Genomic DNA, 24,535 nt, shown 5'->3' with positions numbered 1-24,535 from the left:
TTACTGTGGTCCCTTAACAAATCAAGTGGGCGTCCTTGTGAAGCTGGTGGTTGAAGTAAATGTTTGAAAGTAAAGACAGCCCCAGTAAACAAGCAGCCTGCATAATGGACACTGAGAGGTGCAACATATGTCTTCAACATGGGAGTGTAAAGAAATATTCAAATAACCAAGTGAATCACATAACTTTACTGACGTATAATGAATAGGATGCTAACTGTCATAGGATGTGTGCAATTTGACTGGATCTTCAAAAGAGCAGAGCTCTGAGAGGTTTACAGCTATGGACTGGAAAATTTACAGTCATTTAAATGTAATTTAGAAAGATACCTCACCAAACATCTTTTTTTTGAATTTCAGAACTTCATAACAAATTAAACCATTTTTATTTAACATCACAATCTTATATATTAACATAATATGTGAATAATTATTTTTAAAGCACATTTAAATACTTTAAAGTTGTATTTACATAGCAAAGCAATACAAGAATTTAGGAGATTTCATATTAAATCTAGAAAAGAAGCAAAAGCTATCTTTAATTAAATCCCCTTTTTGATTACAAAAGGCAGAATGGAAAATTTTCTCATAATGACTTTGCTTTAAACACCCCACCCTCAAAAGTAAGATAAGCCTTTACAGAGTATTTAACAACACCATCCATCCATCCATCATCCAACCTGCTATATCCTAACTACAGGGTCACGGGGGTCTGCTGGAGCTAATCCCAGCCAACACAGGGTGCAAGGCAGGAAACAAACCCAGGCAGGGTGCCAGCCCACCGCAGGGCGCATGTGCACGCGCGCACACACACACACACACACACACGCACGCACGCACACCAAGCACGCACAAGGGACAACTTAGGATTGCCAAAACACCTAACCTGTATGTCTTTGGACTGTGGGAGGAAACCGAAGCACCCGGAGGAAAACCACGGAGACACGGGGAGAACATGCAAACTCCACGCAGGGAGGACCCGGGAAGCGAACCCAGGTCTCCTTACTGCGAGGCAGCAGCACTACCACTGATTTAACAACACCCTCTTGCTAAAATTAAAAAAAAACATTCATATGAGATTTCTACACGAATAAGTCAAAATGTCCATCCATCCATCCATTATCCAACAGGCTATATCTTAATTACAGGGTCACAAGGGTCTGCTGGAGCCAATCCCAGCCAACACAGGGCGCAAGGCAGGAAACAAACCCCGGGCAGGCCTCCAGCCCACCGCAGGGCGCACACACACACACACACACCAAGCACACACTAGGGACAATTTAGAATCATCAGTGCGCCCAACCTGCATGTCTTTGGACTGTGGGAGGAAACTGGAGTACCCGAAGGAAACCCACGCAGACACGGGGAGAACATGCAAACTCCACGTAGGGAGGACCCGGGAAGCAAACCCAGGTCTCCTAACTGTGAGGCAGTTTTTACTTTTATTGTACAGTAAAATGAGCTGGAGTTCACAAAATACCATCAGCATCTGTGCTTTATTTGATAATGGGACTTATCTGAATGTGTACATAACAATTGCTATAGCCATAGGTATATCAATAACTAGAGGAAGTCAAATTGCTTTATTACATACTAGCCAACGGCCGCCGTAACATACGGCGGTGTAAGAATAGGAACGGAAAACGGTGATAAAGGAATTCAGATTTGCCTACACAAACGTTGTTATTTTCAGAGTTTGCTTGCAGTGCATCTGATAGTCCTTTGTATTGTTCCATGTGCAGATCTTGTAGATGTAATCTGAGATAGTTGAGACGCGCGCCCTCCGTTTTCACATAAGCATCTACAACGTACTGTTGGAATAGTTTGCCGCTGGAGTGCAAAATACTAAATGTATTCCTCATTGATAATCTGTATGTGTAAAATTGGCATTGAGTAAGCCTTATTCGCTTGGCTGTTCTTTTATCTATCTATCTATCTATCTATCTATCTATCTATCTATCTATCTATCTATCTATCTATCTATCTATCTATCTATCTATCTATCTATCTATCTATCTATCTATCTATCTATCTATCTATCTATCTATCTATCTATCTATCTATCTATCTATCTAATCGGGAACATGTTGTAAATCTTTGTGCCAGCCAATGTCTCTGTAAGGGAATAAAAGTGGGTAAACCATAGTATTGCAATTCATATTGAGCATGGAAATCTGTTTACAGGAGTTGCCTATGGGATAGATGCAAATGTTCCTTTAGGCAGGCGGTTCGCCATCTTGTCCGACGAAAATTGCTGCAACATTGGTGTGACATGTCGGGGCATTGTATCGTCATAAATCCTGCCCAGGGTTTTCCTTGAAAACAGATGCTGTTGGATTGGACTGAGCCATTTCATGCATGTGTTTGCATGATTTAGTGAAGGGGTTGATGGTTCTGAGCATGGAATTTAGCTGGAGAAGTAAATTTTCACTGCATGCAGAGTTTGCTTTATTTTGTAAGCGTACTTCAGTAGCTTGCGCTGTGTCAAAAACATACAACTGTCTATATCCTGGAGAGGTAGAAGTGTTAGCATATAGTGGAGAGATTTGGTGATAAATTTGCCCGTGTATTTTATAACAGTATGGTCCGTGGCCAGGAGGTTGAGTTATCTGTGCACCCATGGAAGCAAACGCTAGAGAAGAGTTGTATTCTCGAATGTGTTCACGATAATTTTTGCCTTCTGATATTTGCTGTGTAAGAAGCTGTTGTAAAGACACAGGTGGCTCCCACAAGGGTGGTAAAGCTACTGTACCGTCGTGGCAGCACCTCAAGTACTTCTTGGATGTATTACGCTCAGCAGACCAGTATAGTGCATGACAATGTTTGCACTACTGGTCTGGAGTCCCAATGTTGTACTCTTGGACAGGAAGACAGGAATGACGTGAAGAAGTACCTGTGGTAACGGGAAGAGGATTGTGTGTATGTCTGCTGAGACTGCGCTGGTTTGGAAACTCTGCTTTGCAGATGTCGCATTGCAAGACTTGTGAATGAGTTTTGTTGTGTTTAGTCAGACAATCCTGTGTAGTGAACTTCTTATTGCATTTCTGGCACTCATATAGTTGTTGGGAAGAATGCCTTTTCTTGTGTTTAGCAAGTGAGGTTCGCGTTTGAAAAGTTTTGTTGCAGGAATCACACTGGAAGAATGTGTTACTGGAGTGGGAGTCAGGTCAATTTTCAGCGGAGTAAATTTTTGTGTGTTTGTGAAGATAGTTCTGTGTTGTGAAACGTTTTGTGCAAGTGTGACACTACAACAATTTGTCGTTGCAGTGAATTTTCTTGTGTTTGGCAAGGCTGGGTTTTGTTTTGAAAGGTTTACTACAAATGTCGCAGAGGAAGGTTGTACCAGTAGACAAAACTGTAGTGTTTTGTGGAAGAGAAGAATGACTGAGGACTGATGTGTTGGTCTTATCAGACAGTATATGCTGCTGTGGAGACATGATCGAAATCGGTAGGAGGGCTTCATAGTGTACAGAAGGTAAATAAAGAGAGTATTTCCAGAATTGTAAATGGAAGGCGGGATGTTGGGGTCGTGTTTGAAGTAAATGACAATGGTAGCATGGAGAATCTCTGAAAGAGCTTGAATTTCAGCTTCACCACCATAAACTCCAGATGTTGCCATGTATTGACAGTACTCCTGACTTCTTGTAATAACTCGATTTGCATTGGAAAGAACAACAGGAAGAATGTCTCCAAATCTGTCCCAATGTGATGCAACGAAATCTACTGCCCTATGTCGTAGTGAAAGTGCATTGCCTTCGTCAACCGTTTGTGTCAAGAAATAACCCACTGATACGAACAGGCAGTTGCCGGATCCCAGAATAGAGATGACGTTGTACAAAAACCCGTTGAAAGAGAAGACACTGTCGTTCATTTTATAACAAAGGCTTAGGAAACAACCGTCGCAGTATAACGAAAATAGCAAGGTGTATGGAAGGCTGCAGACAGCGTGGGGAAGGGTTTGGAAGAGGACGAATAGGAATCGAGAAATGCCGTGTCGGCTGCATGTGGGCGGGACCGGTTTTGAAGAGGAGCCGCAGGCAGCGAGGGGAAGGGTATGGAAGAGGACGAATAGGAATCGAGAAATGCCGTGTCGGCTGCATGTGGGCAGGACCGGTTTTGAAGTGGAAGCAGGACGAACCAGAAGAGAAATATATATAAGGATACTAGAACAGGGGTGGGCAATGCTGGTCCTGCAGGTTTTCATTCCAACCCAGTTTCTTAATTAGAAGCCAATCCTTGCCAATCTCTGACCTTATTTAATTTTATGGCTTGTTAATTTGCAATGTTAGGTTTTTATATTGTAGAGTTTTAACTTTCCAAGGATATCATCCCAATGATTTGAAGCCTAAAACAGATAATTTTCAGTCTGTCACATTTTCTATGAAGTGTTTTATTAAATCAAACAGTGCATTATGAACACACAGAGATGTAAATGGAAACAAGCTAGATGGAGAACTGCTGTCTGCTCTGTCATTTACCTCTTATTGCTAATAAGGAGCCATTAAAACAGTGAATGCAACTGTTTACGATTGAAATATGCAATTAAGGGTGAGGAAACTTAAGAAGCAAGACCACTAAAATGAAGCATCAAAATGTCACTTGAACCGTAAGTACTTCATCAGCAATAATTGACTGCTCATTAAGAAACTGGGTTGGAAAAAAGACCGGAAACCACTGCGGCTCTCCAGGACCGACATTGCCCACCCCTGTACTAGAAGAATAAAAGCATAAAATGTGAGATTTTACCAGCCTAACTTATTAAATGCATTTTACCTGAAGCCACCAGAAGGGAATGATCCAACTGAAAGGAACGGTTTGATGGCTTTTTAACAGCCTATGCATTAAGTGGACTTGGGTAAGAAATAATGAGGCACAAAAGTTTATAAAAAAGAGCCAGACTTTCATTTATTACTTATGAATAGTGGTGTTTTTGCATTGAGACCCTGTGGGGTACACCTCCACCAAATGTTGTGCAAAATAAGTAAAATGATTCTCTTAGTAACGTATTATTAAAATGTTTAAAACAATCCTCAACTATGTCATTTTTGCCATTTTTCCATCATATGCTTAATGTAATTTGTATTTGCAGTATGTGAAATTATCTTGAAGCTTTGTATTGCAAGCCTGTTTCTGTCTGTGGTGCTAGCCCTGCTGACCCTTCAGTATTCTAGGTGTACTTTTGGATGTGTTGGTGAATGTGTAAAGCGGAACTTTCCAGTTTATTCATTTGGGCTTTAAGACTGGAGACTCCCCTTCTTGATATGAAAATGAGAACTTTTCTTTTGTTTCTTTCTTTCTTTTTTAAAACTCTGGTTCTAGCTTTTCCCAGTCAAGGCACTGCAGCACGACCCAAGGAAGAGATATGAAAAGTCCAGTACCATTTGCACCCCTAAACTATCAAGAACTGGGAGAAGTTGCTTTTTTTGCATTAAATACATTGTTTTCTGGTACTCTGTGAATGTTTTGTATCAATAATCTAACTAAAAGTTAATAGAGTTTTATAGCTATTTTTGCATCACCAATATTTTGAGGCTGTGTTGTCAGGATGCTGTACACCATTGCTAGGTTCTTGTTTCCCATAAGATGATGCACTACGTCACTGCTGCTTTGCTTCACATCCCAATGCTATACTTAGTTAAGGATTCTAACCTCAAACAACTTTGGTGTGTGAGCCCTTAGTAGTGAATGTCATTTGGATATTGACTTCTACCTATTCTGCTGTTAATCTGCAAAATAAAGCAATAACTGTAAAAATAAAAGGTCACAAATAGTTTCTTAAATTGTTGAATCAAACAATTTATATTTCTAATATGGTGCTTTATTGGAGTGGCTATGAAAAAATAAAGAAATGTACATTGCCTAAGAATAATCTAAAAATGATTAAATTCTTTATGCCAATGAAACAACACAAAGAAGCAAAACAATACCTTACTCTTTAATTTATTTATTTTTAAAATGTATACCTGTGGTTTATGAACAGCAGCTGGTCCCCTCATCCTGAGAAACACCGTGTAAAGGAATGAGGCTTTCACACTGCTCACTATCATCCGGAGTCCTGCAAAAATGAGGGGTCTTAAGTTGCAAAGAAAAAAATCAATCATTTTGGAATCTTCTACATACTGTACATAAAAGGCAAGGTATACATATATACATATATATATATATATAAAATTCCAGTACTTCTGTATTAAAGTGTAAGTTCTTGATAAGAAAAAAATAATGTTTTTGTGGTTATTTTGAAAGATCTTTGCATTGGAAATATTTTGTATGATGCAGCTAAACTTATTTTTATGCAGTGGTAGCACTGAAAACACAGGAGACACTGAAAACTCCCCAACCGTGAGTGCCCACAGGACACAGATATTTAGAAAAGTTCTGCATTTCAGAACATAAGTAGAGAAACCATTCAGTCAGGAGGAGACAAGACTGAGGCAAACTTAACAATCTGTTATCCGTTCCTAAGTACAATGTTGGAGGGAAAAGAAACAATGTCAAATATATAGTCGATGTCTTCAATTTCTATGAGAAGGGGCAGGGCACTGTTAGATATACTGATGAATGCAACATTTTGTTAAAACATACAGGCTTTATTATAATACAGAATGCACAAACTCTCAGCAACTGGGTAGCAAGCTATAGCAAACTGAGGTGTCTGGTCAATCAATCTCAATTTTATAGAACACCTTTCACTGAACACAGAATTTCCAGGCTCATGAAGAAGTGTCTAAATCTGGCCCTGTAGGGGACACCTAGGTTCCATCTCTCTTTCCCATGCTTAAGGGTGAGAGATATGAAGGCAATAGTCATCTTTGGGTTAATTAAGATTCAACCCTGCAGTTCCCAGATCGCTGGTCTTAGCACCTGGTGTTGAGACTTTAACAGGTTTGGTTACCTGCTGCAGGCCATTGTCTCACAGACCTGTATTTAATATCCCTAACTCTATTTAGCCTTTCAATGAAAGTTGACACCGGCCCCTTCTAAACCTCTAAGACGAAAAAAAAGTAAGACTCTAGACCAAATTAATATCAAAAGAGTTTAGGTTATTTATTAAAGCACAGAAATACAATACAAATATAAAAGAATAAACACAAAATATAAGTATAGTAAATGCTTGCTATCCACGGATTCTACTCCTGCGGTTTCGCTTACTAACTAATATAAAGATGTAAACCATTTTGTGACTACCACAGTATAACTGATGTTACCCTTAGATGTCCAGGGCTGATTTTCTCAATGTGCGTCTTCCCATTGCCAAGAGCAGTGGATAAGCCCCTGAACCCCATGCAAGATGGGTACTGCAGCTTGCCATTGATCTCCAGGAACAAGGAATTCTCAGTAAATGTGGGTCATAAGCCTACACACTGATTAAGTTCTGTTCACACCTTCTGTTCCTACGTCCGAATGGATGGTTTATAGAGGTCCTCAGATCTTCCCCAAAACCCCCCACTACAGTCTCTTTTCCCTAGAAAACAATCAAACTTGACTACAGAGGAATTAAAAGTCGTAACAGGGTTTCTGTAGGTGAACCGGTGGATTATAACCACACCACATAGGGCGAAAGCAGAGCGCTGGCACGTCTGCTTGACCCCGTCTCCCCGTGCTGGTCCTCCCCACAAGTTAGCACCCCATCAGAACCTAACAACCATTTATCCTATAGGATCAATAAATACTGAGTTTCATATCCACTGTTTTTCAGGAATACATCATCAGATAACAAGAATTGACTACAATAATGAAAATAATATTCTCACACCAGTTAAACACCAATGCTACAAATTCAGACTACCCTCTCTATATTCAAAATGATTTATATATCTTTTTAGATTTCATTCTACTTATATTAGAAATTTTTGATACAAGTTGTTGAAATCCTCCTACTTTATAACTTCTATCCCTCCCTGGACTTTTCCTTCTAGGATCTTGCAAATAATTCTTTAAAATGAACAGTTTATTTTCATGTCTAACAAACCATACCACATAATTATTGTAAAACACACAGTTCTTTGCACAAGTAAAATTTGCACATTTCTAATTTTTATTTCTACTTTCATGCATTATAAGATTCACTCTTTGTATTATGTAAAAAGCAATTGAAAGCATATTAAATCGTTGAGAAAATCGTGACAGAAAAACTGCTTAGTCCAGTGGCTCAAATCTTTTAAGTGGACCTTGACACAAAACCAATCTTAGTTCAAAAGTTTCAAATTTTAAGTAAATCCTGACAGGAAGGCTCCACAAAAAATGCTTGAAGTTCAAAACTTCAGATCTCCAAGTGAAACTACATAACTAATTAACTACATAATCTCTGTGTTTTTTCACTTGAGCGAAGCTTTCACTAGTGGAACATGGTGGTCTATTTTCTTGACAGACGCAAACAAGTTTCCAATACAGTATAGTCAACACAGTCACAAACATAAATTTTAAAAACTGAGTAGCCCTTGAAAACGTCCAGAATTTCAGCTAGATTACTAATAAATGCATGGTTGCAAAAACATATATTTAGAAATTATAAGAATAAAAATATATTCAAGTCTGCTTTGAAAGAATTAAATGCAACATTACTACTTCTAAGAGCAAGAGAGAAAAGGGGAGTCATCAGGTTTTTATCTGAACCCAATTTGGTTTCATTTATTTCTTTTACGGTGTCCTTCACAGTCAGCTGGCTCAGTGTATTACTGCTATGACCAAAGCAACCTCAGAGAAGAAATGGAGTTTAAGCTACAAATTGAGTAAAATTTTTTCTAAGGCCAGGGAAGTACGAATTTTGCATAAAAGGATGGCTGGCATCAGTAAGGTAGGTGATGGCTGTCTCAGAGATTTATACAAGACATTAATCTCATATATGCATTTGAAGTATTCATAATTAAATCTTAATAAACTAGATGGAAAGTTTTAGAATGAAAACTGACCTATCCTAATGAAGAATAACATGGAAGCAGTTGAAATCTGTGGAGACAGCTTTTGAGTGCAATTGTTTGCTTCACAGCAACAACTTTAATTTATAGTTCAAGAACTGCCTGGGTGAAGTTTGCATGTTTTCCCCATGTCAATAGGGGCTTTCGACAGGTATTTCCAATTTCTACCCACATTTGAAAAACACACAGAGGAGATCAACTGGCGATTGCAAATGGGTGTAGGGTACGAGGAGTTTTAGGACTTTTCTCTGTAACACACTAGTGTTAAATTCAGGTTTTGTTCCGGTCTTATTCCCCATGCTGTTAGAATAGGCTCCAGCAGAACAAATAATCAATCCTTCATTGTTATTAGAGGGCTCATAAACTGAAAGTAATATGTAGATGCTTCATGATTTAACCAACATGCAATAAAGCGGTGCTAAAAGTACTTTCTAAACATACACCAATGTTAAAAGTATGTTAACATATGGTGTAAACCAGTAGAGATCTTCTATCTATCTATCTATCTATCTATCTATCTATCTATCTATCTATCTATCTATCTATCTATCTATCTATCTATCTATCTATCTATCTATCTATCTATCTATCTATCTATCTATCTATCTATCTATCTATCCATTTTTTTAACCTGCTTATCAAGGGCAGGGTCACAGGGTAGATGTAGCCTATCTGAGTAATCATTAGGCACAAGACAGAAACAATACCTGTACAGGGTGCCAGTCCATCACGGGGTGAACACACACAAACACAGTTCACCTAACCTGCATGCCTTTAAACCATGGGAGAAAACCACCCAGAGGAAACATACAAACACCACACTGGCAGCATCTAGGACATAAACCCCAGTGTATTTATTATGAGGCAGCAGTGCTACCATGTTGACCCCTGCAGAGATCAGTTTCCGATAAAAATTATAAATAGAACACAAAAAATATTCAAACAGAAAAGCAACAATTTTCCAGGATCCAAGATTTATCAAGAAATTGTCAGGCTTCTGGACATGTGTTGGAGATCTCCCAAATAAGCAGCTCTGTTTTGTTAATATTTAGTTTTAGAAACTGAGCAGGTCTTCAAGCACTAAGAATAAAAGTAGCTTAGTTTATGCATGCATGAAAATAATAATAGGAAATAATAATTAAACCAGAGGCAATATTATCAGCAAGCCCCAACAATGCATGCTTGGTTGAAAAATATGCTGATTACATACAAGTAAACATAATGTATGGAGAAATTACTGTAAAAAAACTATAATTTTTTGTTCCCTTTAATGGCAAATGCAAATGCTGGGGATATACATTATGCTGAGTACTGACTAGAGGCTAAGATGGTATACACTCATACTTGGCGAAGAAGTGTGCCTGTAGGTGTTTTCATGCCAGAATTAAGTATCAGTCGTGCCAGTAAGACATTTGCATTATGTGCCACTTTCAATTATAAGTACAATTCTTAGTCAGATTCAATAGTCACTTTTATATACAAATATTCCCATGCTGCTTTCTGGTCCCTTCACTAAAAATTGCATTAAAACATTTTATTGCGGTGGAAGAGAATGTGTTATCTCTGAGATGCTCCCTATTTGACAGTTTAATTTTACCTTACACAGCAATTAATAACACAATTTTATGCATTCATTTCAAGTTTATTAAATACTGTGTCACAAATTGGAAAAAAAAACATTCAAAAGGATTAAACTGACTGTCATTAGAATATTCTATAACCCTACAAGACATAGTAGCTGAGAGAATTTAAGCTAAAAATATTGATAAATAAGACATTTAATATAAAGTGAAAGTGCCAAAAAACAGTAACTGTTTTCTACATAAATTACAATTTTCTAATGATATAGAATACCAGGAAAAAAACAACACTTTTTATTCACCTACCTTTGTATGCGATGTTTCCGACAAATAAACGCAAAAACCCGTCGTACACCAACCATCACTGGATCCCAATTATTATAATGAAACAAAAGGGTGGCAATAAAAAAAGAAAGAAAAACAGGCACAGTTCCAGCAAAAAATAACCATGAAAACCGCACCTGGAAAAATAAAGAATGCTGTAATGTTTTGAAAGGTTTCTGTTGTTTATTTAAAACACAAGAAGCTAAACTACATTAAGCTTCAAGTTATTATCAAATTAATCTTCACTTATTTTAAATGAGAAATTTCTTAACCATTATTAGACAATCGACTCAAGAATCAAATGCATTAAATTAAAGATAATATATATTTAATATTTTTTTATAACTTACTTTAGAAATGACTCTTCCACTCAAAAATTAGTCCCAAAGCTAAGTTTGTGCATTTGATGTGTAGATGTGTTCAGTATGTTAGATTTATATATTCTTGATAAACCTTTTATTAACATTTTATTAGAATTGTGGCTTGCAGTTATGACAAATATTTTATTTTCTATTATGCAATATATATTACATGGACAATATTTTGTGTACATGTTTTATTCATTAAAATTTCTGCATTTTAGGAGAGTTTTAGTTTCGTGTTTTTTTTTTTTTTTTTTTGGTCACTGAACAATTAAGAATACAGAATTTAATTTTGTTGATAAAAATGACCCTGTGGTCAAAAGTTTAGCTATGAAAATACGACTTAAAAATACAGAGCTTCTACATTGGCTGTTATGCGGGAATTTACTGTAAAAATGTGTATTAAAAAAACTGAAAAGGAAAAAAATAGTAAAGGAATCCGTCAATTCTTGTGACATGAAATCTGTGATCAGTATCAGCTCTAAGAAAATCTAATCAGAGCATCTCTACTTATGAGAAAAAGGAAGCAAACATTAACAGATGAGTAGAAGGTCAATTCCTAGGTATGGAACATTAGATATTGCCTTGTTTTCAATGGAAAATATAATCCATTAAATAATTCAAGGTACATTTACAATTAAATTAAAAGTGTAACTGTAAAGAAAAGCATCTTACCTTTTGCATGCACATATCAGCTATTATTGACAGAGGAATTGTAAGACTTAATGCAAGTGTTCCTATCAACGATGAAGTAAGAAAACATCCCCTAAAACATAAAAAAAAAACATTTTATAAATGTTAAATACATTACTTTGTCAATCTGAATGTTTATTCAACATTATTAAGTATTCACATCAAAATGAATACAATATTAATAATACTAGAAGTGATGCATTTGGAGGAGGTAGATTTGAATGTATCTTCTACTGAAATTGTAAATTTGGTTTCCAATAAAGCACATAAAGAGTCTAATAAAATGCAGAAATCCCTTATATACTGTAAGCAATGCTTGTGTGGGCTACATTCTGATTAGATGAAACCACACATTACTAGCCATGTCATGAAAATATGTTTTTGCCAATTTGTAAATAATGTCCTAGTTCGTAGTAAGCAAGAAGCATTATGTTTTTTGTCTTTGTTCCATTAGAGTGAAGTTAATGTACCAATATGAACTTTAAATTGAAAAATCATAGTCACCAAAGAACTGGATAGCGGAGTCAGAAAAATTATGAATACATATAGTGTGTATTATATATATATATATATATATATATATACGTATATACACATACATACATACACACACACACACGTACATATACACTGTATGTATTCATAATTTTTCTGACTCCTTTTATAAAATATATTTTAGATATTATATATATATTTAAATAAAATTAATTTGTCTTATGCAATAATTCTAAAATATACAGAGGAACTAAATTTTGGCATTTTAAAAATAGTTGATTAAACTGGACTAGAAATCCAGTAACAAAATTGGAAATACTGAAATTTTAGCCTAGTTATTCTATTTTTGACATACATTTACCTACAGTATAAGAGGACTGAAACATTTGTATTTGTTTTTCAAACTACAGGCTTAGCGTTCTAGGTACCAGAGTTTAGTTCCTAGGCAGGCCACTATTTGTCTAGTGTGAATGTCTGTCTGTCTACACAGTCTTTTCCCCACTTCCCAAAGATACAAGTTTTAAATTAACTGGTGTCTCAAAATTGGGCAAGTGTGATGTGTGTAAATGAGCCCTATGACAGACTTGTGTCCCTCCAAAGATTGGCTCTTGGCTTTCATCATTTTTGGCTCCCTTTGACCATGATAAGGAAAAATCGTGTCTGGGAAAAAAATGTGAATGGATTAAAAATATTTTTTATAGGAGATTACAGAAAAGATAGTACTGTAATCTTTTTCAGATTTTTTAAAATTTTTTTTTAACAAATTTCATTTTAATTGGAGCTCATATCAGAAGGAGCAGGCCAGGAGGTAGCATCTCAACACAGTGATGACCTACTACTCCCTTTAACAATGTTGTTAAAAAAATAAATGACCCATCAATGAATGAGGTGTTCATGGCAGAGAGAAAAATGCAGAAATGTATAATTAAAAATTATACAATAATGATGTTGCAAGAAAATAAAAGTTTGTCATGTTGCAGACCTTTTCAGTGATCCATAGTATGAACTTTATACTAGGATAGGGTGTTCAAACAACAAATGCTTATCCCTAAAACCAAAAGGAGTATTCACCCTTTTAAGAAATGTTTTGAGTTATATCTTAATGCTATAAATGAAAAGATTCCAGATTCAATTATTCTATCGGCTACAGTTTTCTGTCAGTATTAACATTCAAGAAAAAAGAAATCTGGCATACTGGATGTCCTGTCAAGAAAATTAAAGTAACTAAGATATTCTTTATAATTAAAACCCAACCCACCATTATCTTCAAAATTTCAGTTTTTCCATTACACAGTTGCAGTATCAGACACAAGTCAGGCTTACTGTAGCAAGTTAGCAGAAACAACCAGCTTTACAGGAAAAAGTACAACAAAATGAGGCACCAAGAAAAACTTTCACACCTCCCCCCATGTACATGTTCTGCCTTTCTTCCTTCTTATGGCTTGAATTTTCATCCATTTTCCACCCAATATTAAGTTCACTGAAGCAATGACCACTGGCATCATTTAAGACAGATGCCTGAGTATTTCTGATGTCAGTTCTGGTCTTCTTCTAAAACACTTCAGGGCCAGACATAGCCCTGCAAAACACTATCAGTCCAGAAGGCAGAGAAGGTGAGAATACCCTTTGCCAAGGTCTCCGGTACTTAAAAAATAAAATAAAATAAAAATAAAAAAATAAAAAAAGCAACTTCACTTGCCTCCTGCAGTAAACTGTCTGATAACATGAAAACTGGTGATAACAAAGACAAAATTAGTGGAATATGATATAATTAAGAGGCAGGAGTACTTCTCTACATCTGTTTGTGTATATACTAAATACAGGTAAAGTAAAAGCTGTTTGGTATATAAATATTCACGACTTTGAGATTTAACTTCACAAAACTTTAGAAATTATATTTTTTATACTGTAACTTATTGTCTTACTTGATGGATACAGAATGGTAATTCTCTTAGCTACAATCACAATTTTTTATGCAAAGAATATTTAAACATTCTTCTTTAGGTAGTTATTTTGATTTAATTATAATACTTAAAAGTACTTGTACCAAACCCCAAATAACTGCTTAAAAATGCCAATTTTGCTATCAGGTCAATTATACACATCCTTATAATGAAGAAGTGCAGACTGAGGGCAATTCCATCCATCCATTTTCCAACCCCGTTGAATCCGAACACAGGGTCACGGGGGTCTGCTGGAGCCAATCCCAGCCAACACAGAGCGCAAGGCAGGAACCAATCCTGGGCATGGCGCCAACCCACCGCAGGACACACACACAGCACACACCAAGCACACACACTAGGGCCAATTTAGAATTGCCAATCCACCTTACCTGCATGTCTTTGGACTGTGGGAGGAAACCGGAGTACTCAGAGGAAACCCACGCAGACACGGGGAGAACATGCAAACTCCACACAGGGAGGACCCGGGAAGTGAACCCAGGTCTCCTTACTGCGAAGGCAGCAGTGCTGCCCACTGCGCTGAGGGCAATTCATGGTTCTTAAATAAATATCTAAGTTCATGTTGAAGAATTGATCATGGGAAAGGTGCTAAATAAATAAAATGTATTATTATTATTATATTATTAATGACTTGATGCCTGCTGTTTGAGTGCAATTTTATTGCCGTATACAGAGTAAATACTGTTCCTAAAAATGGGGATCGAGCAGGACTTTAACCATGTCTGGACCACCATTCTCTTTAACTTTCCTTGTCCTTGTTATTTGCTCTTCCTCTCTTAGCTTTCTGCCCTTTGTCATTAAACATGAATTCTGTATTTTTACAGCTGTATTACTCAGTTTTTGTTTACTGACCCTACATCCATAGGATTGTTCCAAAATGATTTATCCGGAATTCAACAATACATCTTTTTTTCTGGACATTTACTAGAAAAAAAAGGATCTTCCATTCCATTTTCTTACAGAGTTGTAGTTTTAATTACTTACGTCCTTTAAAAATAGCATACACAAGTAGTAATGTCTATTAAGCAAAACATTTCCTGCTCTATACTGCTTTGTCACATTTATCAATCTTATTAAATTCTAGTAGTTATGACATTGTCAGTAATAACAGGAGAGAGGAAAAAAAACTGAATGGTTTATTGGAAAACCAACTGCAGAAAGAAGTTTCTCTGCTGTTTCCAGGCAGTAATCCTTTAGTCACTATATCTTTCTCTCTGTCACTGCATGAACGATCACTCACTCCCAGAATCTGAACATCTTTTACATTTACAAGGCCCTTTTTTTTCTTTTCCTTTCTGCAGGCTTTGGCTCACTACACAATTTAACAGGGAAGACCACCACCATAAGAGAAAGTGATTGTACTCTGGAAATCTTTATCAAGCCCAGACAGAGTTTATCACCTCTAGAACACACAGCATTAAAGGACGTAAATCTGAAACAATACATCAAACATGTGTAGTACTCTCACAGCATTGAGGGAATCAATGGAAGATACAGACAAAGACTGGTAAACGATCAAATCAAACTGCACTGAAAAAAAAATTACAGTATAACAAAAGACACCTGTACTTTGTTAAATTATTTTGCCATGCTACCCAAACATGAGGCTAAAGATTAAAAGGATATTCTTGTGTATTGCCTAAGACACAATATATGCATTACTGAATTATTCCAGTATCGTAAATATACACAAATCTATCTATTATAAAAAAAATCCTGGGACGAGACAACACTTTTTCAGAGAGATAATTTCACATCCTGCAAGACGAAACTTTGTGCCAAGAAATTTAACCACGCCTGGGGACGGAAATAAAAGACAAAGAATAGATGACAAAGTAGAACGTCGTAAAGAGGTTCAAAAACGTTGCTGCGATACACATGCAGAGCAGGTTACAGATAATGAAAGTACTAAAATTCGAAAGTCTCAAAAAATGTTAGTAAAGATCGCATTAGTGCAAACAAACGGAAATGAATACTCAGTGAAATAACGGAACAGCGAAAAGAGATCGAATATATGGACATAGGTGATATGACAGAAGCATATAGATATTGTTCAGATTTAAACTTTAAGTAGGAGACTTGTAGGTCGTCTAATTCGTGTTGCCATCAGGGAACAGTAGTGCTTCTTCCCAATGAAGAGGCGTATCCGTGAGAATTAAAAGATTTGTTGTTTGGTGAAAGTGAAGTCCACAAACATGAGCAGCAGAGACACGAAGTGGCTGATGCGTTGTTCAATTGGGGGGCGGGTGTTGGTGAGCGAAGAGAGCAGGGGGCGAAGCCCTCTAGTCATATACAAAAATAACTTTATATTCCTCCTTGTCATTTTCTAATAGCTCATGTGTATTTACTGTATGTATTTGTATACACATAAACATGTTAATAATGTTAAATAAAACAGCAGAAGAGATTAAGTTAGTGTTTTTCCAAGTTGCCTATAAATGAAAAAAAAATTCTATCAGCAGAAAGTGAGAAATCTTGAATTCATACATTTTTAGAGTATGCCATACATACCATAACCAAAGAAATTCAGACAGTACTGTTCCAATAAGTCCATTTATGATAATATACATCCAAACAAGCATGCTTGGTAGCTCAAAGTCTTCATAACCAGTATAATGAAGCAGGAAAAAACCGGGCCACAAGAGCAGCAAGTTAAACAAGCCAACAAAGCCTATAAAGACAGAGAAAAATATAAAAAATAAAGAAAATCACAGGTTAATGGGCACTAAATTTAAAATGCATCTTTACCCCTCTTTACTAACATGTTTCCAACCTGTTTTATGTGCAAGCAATAGCTGAATATATTTCATATTTAGTGCTTATAAAAAGGTGATTGGGAAAAATATACAGTGCTAATAAAGTTTAGGTATTAATAAATTACAAAATGTTGCTGAGCTTATTATAATATTCCAATTAATTTCACAGAACATTGAAAAAATTCTTAAAGTCTAAATACTGCTCAATCGTTTTGTAGGTTAAATATCAGTTAAAAAAAGCTAGGAAATGCATAGTAGTGAAAACTAAATGCCGTTATGATCATATTCATATATATATTTTTTGGGGGTTGTTTGGGTACAACAGTTCCATAAAATTATGCAATCAGAGTTTTCAAGTTCAAAAATTCCATTTATGGTGAAGGCTTGGCCTAAATTCAGGTATTTCGAGTTTTTTTATTTCATTCTGTACCGCTTCTTAATGCCATTTTGTGTACTTGTCATTAGGACGCATCTCCAGTTTTCCGGAGCTTATGTCCTCAGCAGAGTGTATGTTCTCAGAACCTTGACCTTACGACTCTGTGGATTAAAAGGTCAGCAATTAACCTTGTTTTATAATCGGAGATTGTGGATAAAACAAACCTTTGTAAATAAATCACCTTCTGAAAATATCTCTGGTTTGAGCTTTTGCTTTGTACTTTCAACTTTGATTTTCACTTAAGATTCATGTTTTGACATTTTAAATATTTTGATTTTCAGAGTTTCAACTATAGCTTTGTTACTTGACTATGTCTCACTACGTCTCATCTTCTGGTGATTTTTATTCCTGCTAGTCATCAATAGTACAATAGATGCTTCACACTGAAAAACTATGCTTTATATATAAAAATGATACACTGATCAATTAATGTTTAGTAAATGTGTAAAAAATGTTATCATAGCAAAGCTGAAGAACTAATAAACACAATATAATAATGAATTACTATAATAAACAATATATTTATTTTTTAAAACTTTCTAGGAGATAATATTCTCTCACACTTTAATGCTTGACTAGTTTGGTTTTGGACAGGAACTAAAGAATCTAATGGTTACTATTCAAAAAACTCATAGATCTTTGATGCTGCCTTAAACTAACCACAAACATGATAGGCAGTGAGACTGAAGCGTTTTTGTAACTGTAGTAGGCCCCTCCACCGCTTATTCTTAATTATGCAAATTATAGCATGATGTCAAGCAGGCAGAACTAAACCTGTGCCCAAAGGGATGCAGTAAATACAAGTTTTTATTATAAATCTCCTAAATCACAGTATAGATATTCCCTTGAAACACATTTTTAAGATTGAGCAGACACTGTTTTCCACCTTCTTTATTGAATCTGTGGTTTCAGAATTACCCTGTTTCCAAATGCAGTTTTCTAACAATTCATTAAACATGAACAGTGCTCACTTCCCACAAGTCTACTCAGTTTATTGCAGATTCTTGTTAGAATAAATCAAAACAAACAAGCTTACCGAAAAACATTGGAATATCAAGTTTGTCTTCACGGTCAACCTTCCTCTTGATCATCACAATGTAAACTGCATACAGCACTGCACCCATTAATGACCAAACAGAACCTACAATTTAAAAGTGAGATGGTAAGTCAACCCAATCCATTCGTTTTTATCAACAGTGGATCCAGTAATTACAACTTTAGGGCTTGCTAGCAGCAGGTTCTTATTTAAATGAAGTAGGCACAATGGGCACAAGATAGGCATCAAATAAATACTCCACAGTGAAATCACAGGGCAAAATAATTAATTCATTCTCAACCACTGAAACAAGGCCAAATTAAAGTAGTTAATTCATTTAACACAAATATTTTTAGGTATGGGTTGAAGACAGGCATAGCACAAGAATTAACCAAGCAGTCATGTGGAGAATGCGCAAACTCCACTTTGCCAGTGACTGGGCCAACATTCAAACCCAGTCTCCCCGGGGCTGTGAGACAGTTGCACTAACGTCAGCACCACCTAATCATTTTCTAACTGAAACCCTGAATACTAAATTACAGTACAGTAAGAAACTATAAAATTACTAGAATTAACTAGAATTAAATTAAAAAGCACATTAAAGTAAATACAAGTATAAAACATACAATGCTGCAATTCTGACTATGATATAATAAGCCTTTAAAGCAAAAACTTTATCAAGTTAAGAAAATCTGTGATAACGCCAACATGCACAAACATTTCATATATAACCAAAAAGACAAATGGTATATATTCATTGCAAATCTTTTTTTATACATTAATAATAATCCACTAGATAAGTATCAGGTTTAAGGATGTAAATGGCTCAGTAATCAACCAAGATTACTTGTTAATATTTGCAGGCTCTGTCCATAAGAAGCATGCAGGATAGAGAAAACACTTTAAGAACCGATGTAATTTTCTGGATTCCTACATGAATGGCCCCTATAAATTTCATGTTACCTTCTTTAATACCTCGTAATATTAGATACAGTCTGATTAAACAAATGTAGCACACAAAATCATCACTTGTGCTTAAATATGGTTAAAGCTGAAAATATAGTGGGAACTCTTACATTTTGTAACTGGCATGCCTCCTTTAGCACCAATAACCATAACAAAATGCCTCTTGTAGCTGCTGATCTGACCTGTGCAGTGTCTAAAAGGCATTTTGGTCAGATTTATATTCCTAGGATGATCTGCACGAACAGCTTGCTTCAAATCATGCCACAATATTTCAATAGGACTGAGGTCAGGACTCTGACTTTGCTGTTATGTTCTGCACTAAGGTATTTCTTCTGTTTATACTGCTCTGTGGTGATTTATTCCTTGGACTGGAAGCAAAGTCATACTGCATGACTCAAGCTCTTTTGAGCTTCAGATTAGAGACAGATGCACTGATACTCGCCTAAGGAATCTACAGAAGCAACTTAGAATACAATGTTCCTTAAATGATTGCAAGCCACCCAGGCTTTGAGGCAGCAAAGCAGCTCCTCACTACAATGATTCCTTCACTAAGGTTCACAGTTAGAATCAGGATTTGGTGTTGCTATACAGTGTTTTGTTTTCTCCAAGCATTTCACCAAAAAAAAGTATACATTTGTCTTCAGAAGTCACTGTTCCAGCAGTGCTGTGAACAACCAAGAAATAGTTGAAATAGACAACCACATTTTGTTTTTCTGTTCTTTATTGGAGAGCAGTGGTTTCCTATGTGACTTGTTTAGTGTTTTTTTTTTTCCTTTCTACTAGAGAGTTGGCTATGAGACCTGGGTTCGCTCCCTGGGTCCTCACTGCGTGAAGTTTGCATGTTCTCCCCGTGTCTGTGTGGGTTTCCTCCGAGTGCTGGTTAGGTGCATTGGCGATCCTAAAATTGTCACTAGTGTGTGCTTGGTGTGTGTGTGTGTGTGCACTGCGGTGGGCTGGTACCCTCCCTGTGTTGGCTGGGATTTGCTCCAGCAGAACCCCCATGACCCTGTGTTAGGATATAGCGGGGTGAACAATGACTGACTGACTGAGAGATGGCTACAGATCCTTAGATGTTAACTCCTTCAGTGTCGAAATGCATGTAAATCAAGGGATCACTGAAGAGCACCCACTAACAGGAAAAGTACCAATGAAATGTCTTCATGGTGCACACTTGACGTTAGCCTGTCTTTAAAAAAACCTTTTTGTATTTACAGTTTTATGAGCTTCACCAAATCATCTTCTGAGGGCATTTGAAATATTTTTGAATTGGTCATGTTGCACTCCAACAGACTTATGATCTCTTTTTTTTTTTTTTTTTTTTAACTTGTAGTACTAGGGTGTTGTACCGTGTTTGGTAAGTGTGAACATCTTAAGCAATAGATTATTGTGTAAGGAATTTTCTTCTGTAATAGGTGATGTTCCAAGTGGTATCCCTCAGTGACTAGTTCTAGGGTCACTGCTCCTTTTAAGATACATTAATGGTCTATGTAAGCATGCAAATAACAACTTAGTTTAGTATCATCTGCAGACTTAGCCAAGTGAAATGTAGAATTACCTGAATCATTACAGTGGGACGTACAGCCTTGGGCAGATTTATGGCAGATTAAATTTAATGTAAATAAGTACATGTAGGAAGTAAAAATGTTAGGCTTGAAAATGGAGGTTTGACCTTCAAAATACATCTTACAAGACGGATCTAGGAGTCATGGTGGACACTTCACTTTGTACACATTGGACAGAAGCAACTAAGATATGCAGAGTCAATAGATCCTATTATTAAATTTAATAATGTACTTGAGAGGCCTCATCTTAAGTACTGTGTGAAGTTACGATCTTTTAAATTCATGCTTTTTTCCTAGACATTCATATTATGATTTTTCCCAACCTTGACAGGCAGGCAATGAGGCATGGTGGTTAAGGCTTTGGACCTCAAATCCTGAGGTTGTGGGTTCAAATCCTGCCACTGAAACTGTGTGATCCTGAGCAAGTCACTTCACCCACCTCCAATTGGAAAAAACAAAAGAAGATGTAATCAATTTTATCTCAAATGTTGTAAGTTGCTTTGGATAAAAGAGTTAACCAAATAAATAAATGTCAATTTAATAAATGTTGACAGTGCATATTTAGAGAATATCTTCAATAAAGACCTGATTATATCAATTTTGACATGTGCTATTTATTTAATTAGACTTATCTTTTATCGTTTACTGTAACTTTATAGGAGCTATTTATGCAGGAATCCAGAAACTCCCAAAAGGTTCACAAATGTGTTTCTCTATTAGATAATGCAGTGCAATCCCAGTAAAAGAACTGCAGCAGAGTAAAAACAAATACCTATGGTGTCCTTCCCATCAGAGCTATCAGACCCAGACAGGCTTACAAGGACTACTCCAGCAATGCTGAAAAAACAACAAAAGAATAAAATGTACCATATGGCTTAAAGTAACACTTAGGCAAGTACAAACAAGGACACAGAAAAAAGTAATTTTTGAAGGACAAAAGAGAGAAAAATAGTTTTGGAATTTGTATTCACTCACCTTAGAACTACTGCTAAAAGCTTAGACAAAGTAAACCGATCACCACTATTACTAGGAAATATTGATGCCAGTATAAGAGTGAAGAGTCCTTGTGGGGTTTGGAGAGGTGGACAAAAAAAAAGAAAGGAAAAAATAGTGAGTATTCATTTATTCACAGTATTTATACAACTGAATGTTGGGTTTATATATAAAGTCTGTATATTTCCATGTGGTTTTCCTCTAACATCCTAAAGTCACAAAGTTAATCCTATTCAGCTGCTCTGAACAGGCTTTCTACAATGAGATCCGGTGGTCTGTGATACAGACTGGCAACCAGCCCAGTACTGGTTCCTGCTTTTTATCTGGTAAGCTTCACTACTCTGTGATCTTCGACTGAAATCTTTTTACATAAAATCTAAGAAAACTTGAGGACTTGTATCTAAATGTGAGAAAACTGCCCAACAAAGTAATACGCAGGATGCCCAAAAGAACCACAAAACCACATCAAATGATCTCTGCACTCCTAATTCTTATGATAATATTACCTTAACCTTTGCTCTCAAAAAATTGAGATTACTGGTCATACAAGGTTTGCAGAAGGATTTGTACATTTCTGGAAGTGTTGTTCCTGAATGGTTAAGCTACGATGAAAACATCTGTCACATTATTTCTCTAAAAAATGAAAACATTATTTCTCTAAAAAATGAAAAATAACATGCTTTTGACCAATGAATTTATTTTACTCAAATGCACTACTTGGAATAAAATAATGTAAGCATGAAATTGAATTTATATGTTGAACCATGCACATATTTACACTCTATAACTATAGTAACTGACATTCACATTTTAGCCAATTTACACTTTGTCATAAAAGAATTGTTAGCTAAAAACAAAAAACAAAATTAAAGTACAGAAAGTGCACGATAAGCTTAATTTATTTTAGAATCTTACCAGATGTTGAGGACAAAATGTTCACAATGGCTACTTGTGTGTCTGATAGGGCCTCTTGATAGGCAAAATTGGCCAGAAACCACTACACAACAGAAAAACAACAATGCAGTAAAATTCTTCAGTTGTTAGTGGGTGATTACTCAGCATTTCACTGTATTACAAGGACAAAAGTCTAAGAGAAATTGGGGTCACATGCAACATCATTTATCAAAGCTTCTCTATAATGTGCCATTTGCTTCATTTTGAAAAACAGAAAAATAATATCTTGTATTCAGTGTTAAAAAAAGAAGCCTTTACTTTTTAAAATAGCATTTTTGAGTAGTGGGAAAAGTGCCATATACTGTAAATATAAAGATTAATATTATTTTGTATACTGCAATGAACATTTCTAAAATAATATTTACAAAATCCTGTTTTAATACATAATCATTAACAAGAGCAAAGCGGCATTGAGAACTATCATGGACCAGGAGGTGAATAGCCAGATGTAACCAAAAAAAGATAAAAATAAGACCTGTATCTGTGCATTACACCCTGTTAACTATGTGCAATAACTATTTCTAATTCAAATATCACTCTATTGGTGGTATTGTATTAGTTTGTAATACGCATGCCATGCAATTATATTTAAACAAACACATACATTTATGCAAATTACACACAGCCACATATGCAAATTAGGTACACATCTAAAAATGTCCTAACAAACCAATTCCTGAATGGAAGAAAAAAAAATAGTATTAATGAAAATGAATGAAAAAGCATGCAAAAACAACACAGTACAACATGTAAAATATGATCTTTGACCTATAAAAGAGAAACAAATGTGTTTCATAGCCCTGTCACCACATCTCTAAATAAATAAATAAGAATACATATTAAAGTAACATCAAGCAATAAACAAATTTTATAGACCAAGTCAGTAGCTGCTGAGCCAATTTTGGAGTATTCACCAGAAATCACAGGAACAGACTGCCATCTGAAGGATGTTTTTAAAAATTACACCTTTAACCTAAAAAACGTTTTGCTATATAGTTCTTTGAGTCTACTTTTTAAAATTTCATAATAGCCCAACTTACAATTATCTATCTGAAACCACATCCTACCTTAATTAATAAATTTGTCATTTAGAAAACACTTAACAGTAAAAGCTATAAAAAAATATACACACAATGGAAGGCATTTTAGTTCACTCACTCAAAAACAGTACTATTGCAGAGGATGGTTTTTTAAAAGTAATTTTGTTGCTCTTACCACAAAACAAAAGAAGAAGCTGATTTTTGCCACTTGTGTCACTGTTAGTTTTCCAACAGCTTTTAACATTGATTCATGGTCTTTTGCTGCAGGATATGACATTCTTGAAAGTTTTGCTTCTAACGCATGTGTGGATGGCAGTTGTCTAACCTCCATAATATTGCTAAAACGAACTCTTGTTTTCTTCGGAGCTGCCGAAAGAAAGACATACATTGTTTTTCACAAAAAGTAATTTTGTTGTGTTACACAATGACAATAAAGTGCTTGAACTTGAGTACACACATATGGAT

At 35.8% G+C, this 24,535-nt stretch overlaps 1 protein-coding gene across 2 annotated transcripts in view; it reads right to left on the bottom strand.

Annotated features, from left to right (window-relative positions):
- LOC114656377 (solute carrier family 35 member F5-like) overlaps positions 1–24,535 on the bottom strand; it is a 52,387-nt gene that overhangs the window by 5,269 nt on the left and 22,583 nt on the right. Inside the window, exons 6-14 of one of the 2 annotated variants that reach the window (XM_051930757.1) lie at positions 24,246–24,436; positions 22,992–23,073; positions 22,059–22,146; positions 21,856–21,920; positions 18,556–18,660; positions 16,839–16,998; positions 11,854–11,944; positions 10,799–10,953; positions 5,961–6,069 (exon numbers count right to left, since the gene is read on the bottom strand). In XM_051930757.1, the coding sequence (XP_051786717.1) occupies positions 5,961–6,069; positions 10,799–10,953; positions 11,854–11,944; positions 16,839–16,998; positions 18,556–18,660; positions 21,856–21,920; positions 22,059–22,146; positions 22,992–23,073; positions 24,246–24,436 (1,046 nt within the window). The remainder of the gene's footprint in view (positions 1–5,960; positions 6,070–10,798; positions 10,954–11,853; positions 11,945–16,838; positions 16,999–18,555; positions 18,661–21,855; positions 21,921–22,058; positions 22,147–22,991; positions 23,074–24,245; positions 24,437–24,535) is intronic. The other variant, XM_028807979.2, reaches the window with a different exon arrangement.

The sequence above is a fragment of the Erpetoichthys calabaricus genome, chromosome 8, assembly GCF_900747795.2.
Source record: "Erpetoichthys calabaricus chromosome 8, fErpCal1.3, whole genome shotgun sequence".
Taxonomy (NCBI): domain Eukaryota; kingdom Metazoa; phylum Chordata; class Cladistia; order Polypteriformes; family Polypteridae; genus Erpetoichthys; species Erpetoichthys calabaricus.
Note: the sequence above shows the minus strand (reverse complement) of the source record. Positions and strands in the feature narration are given on the sequence as shown.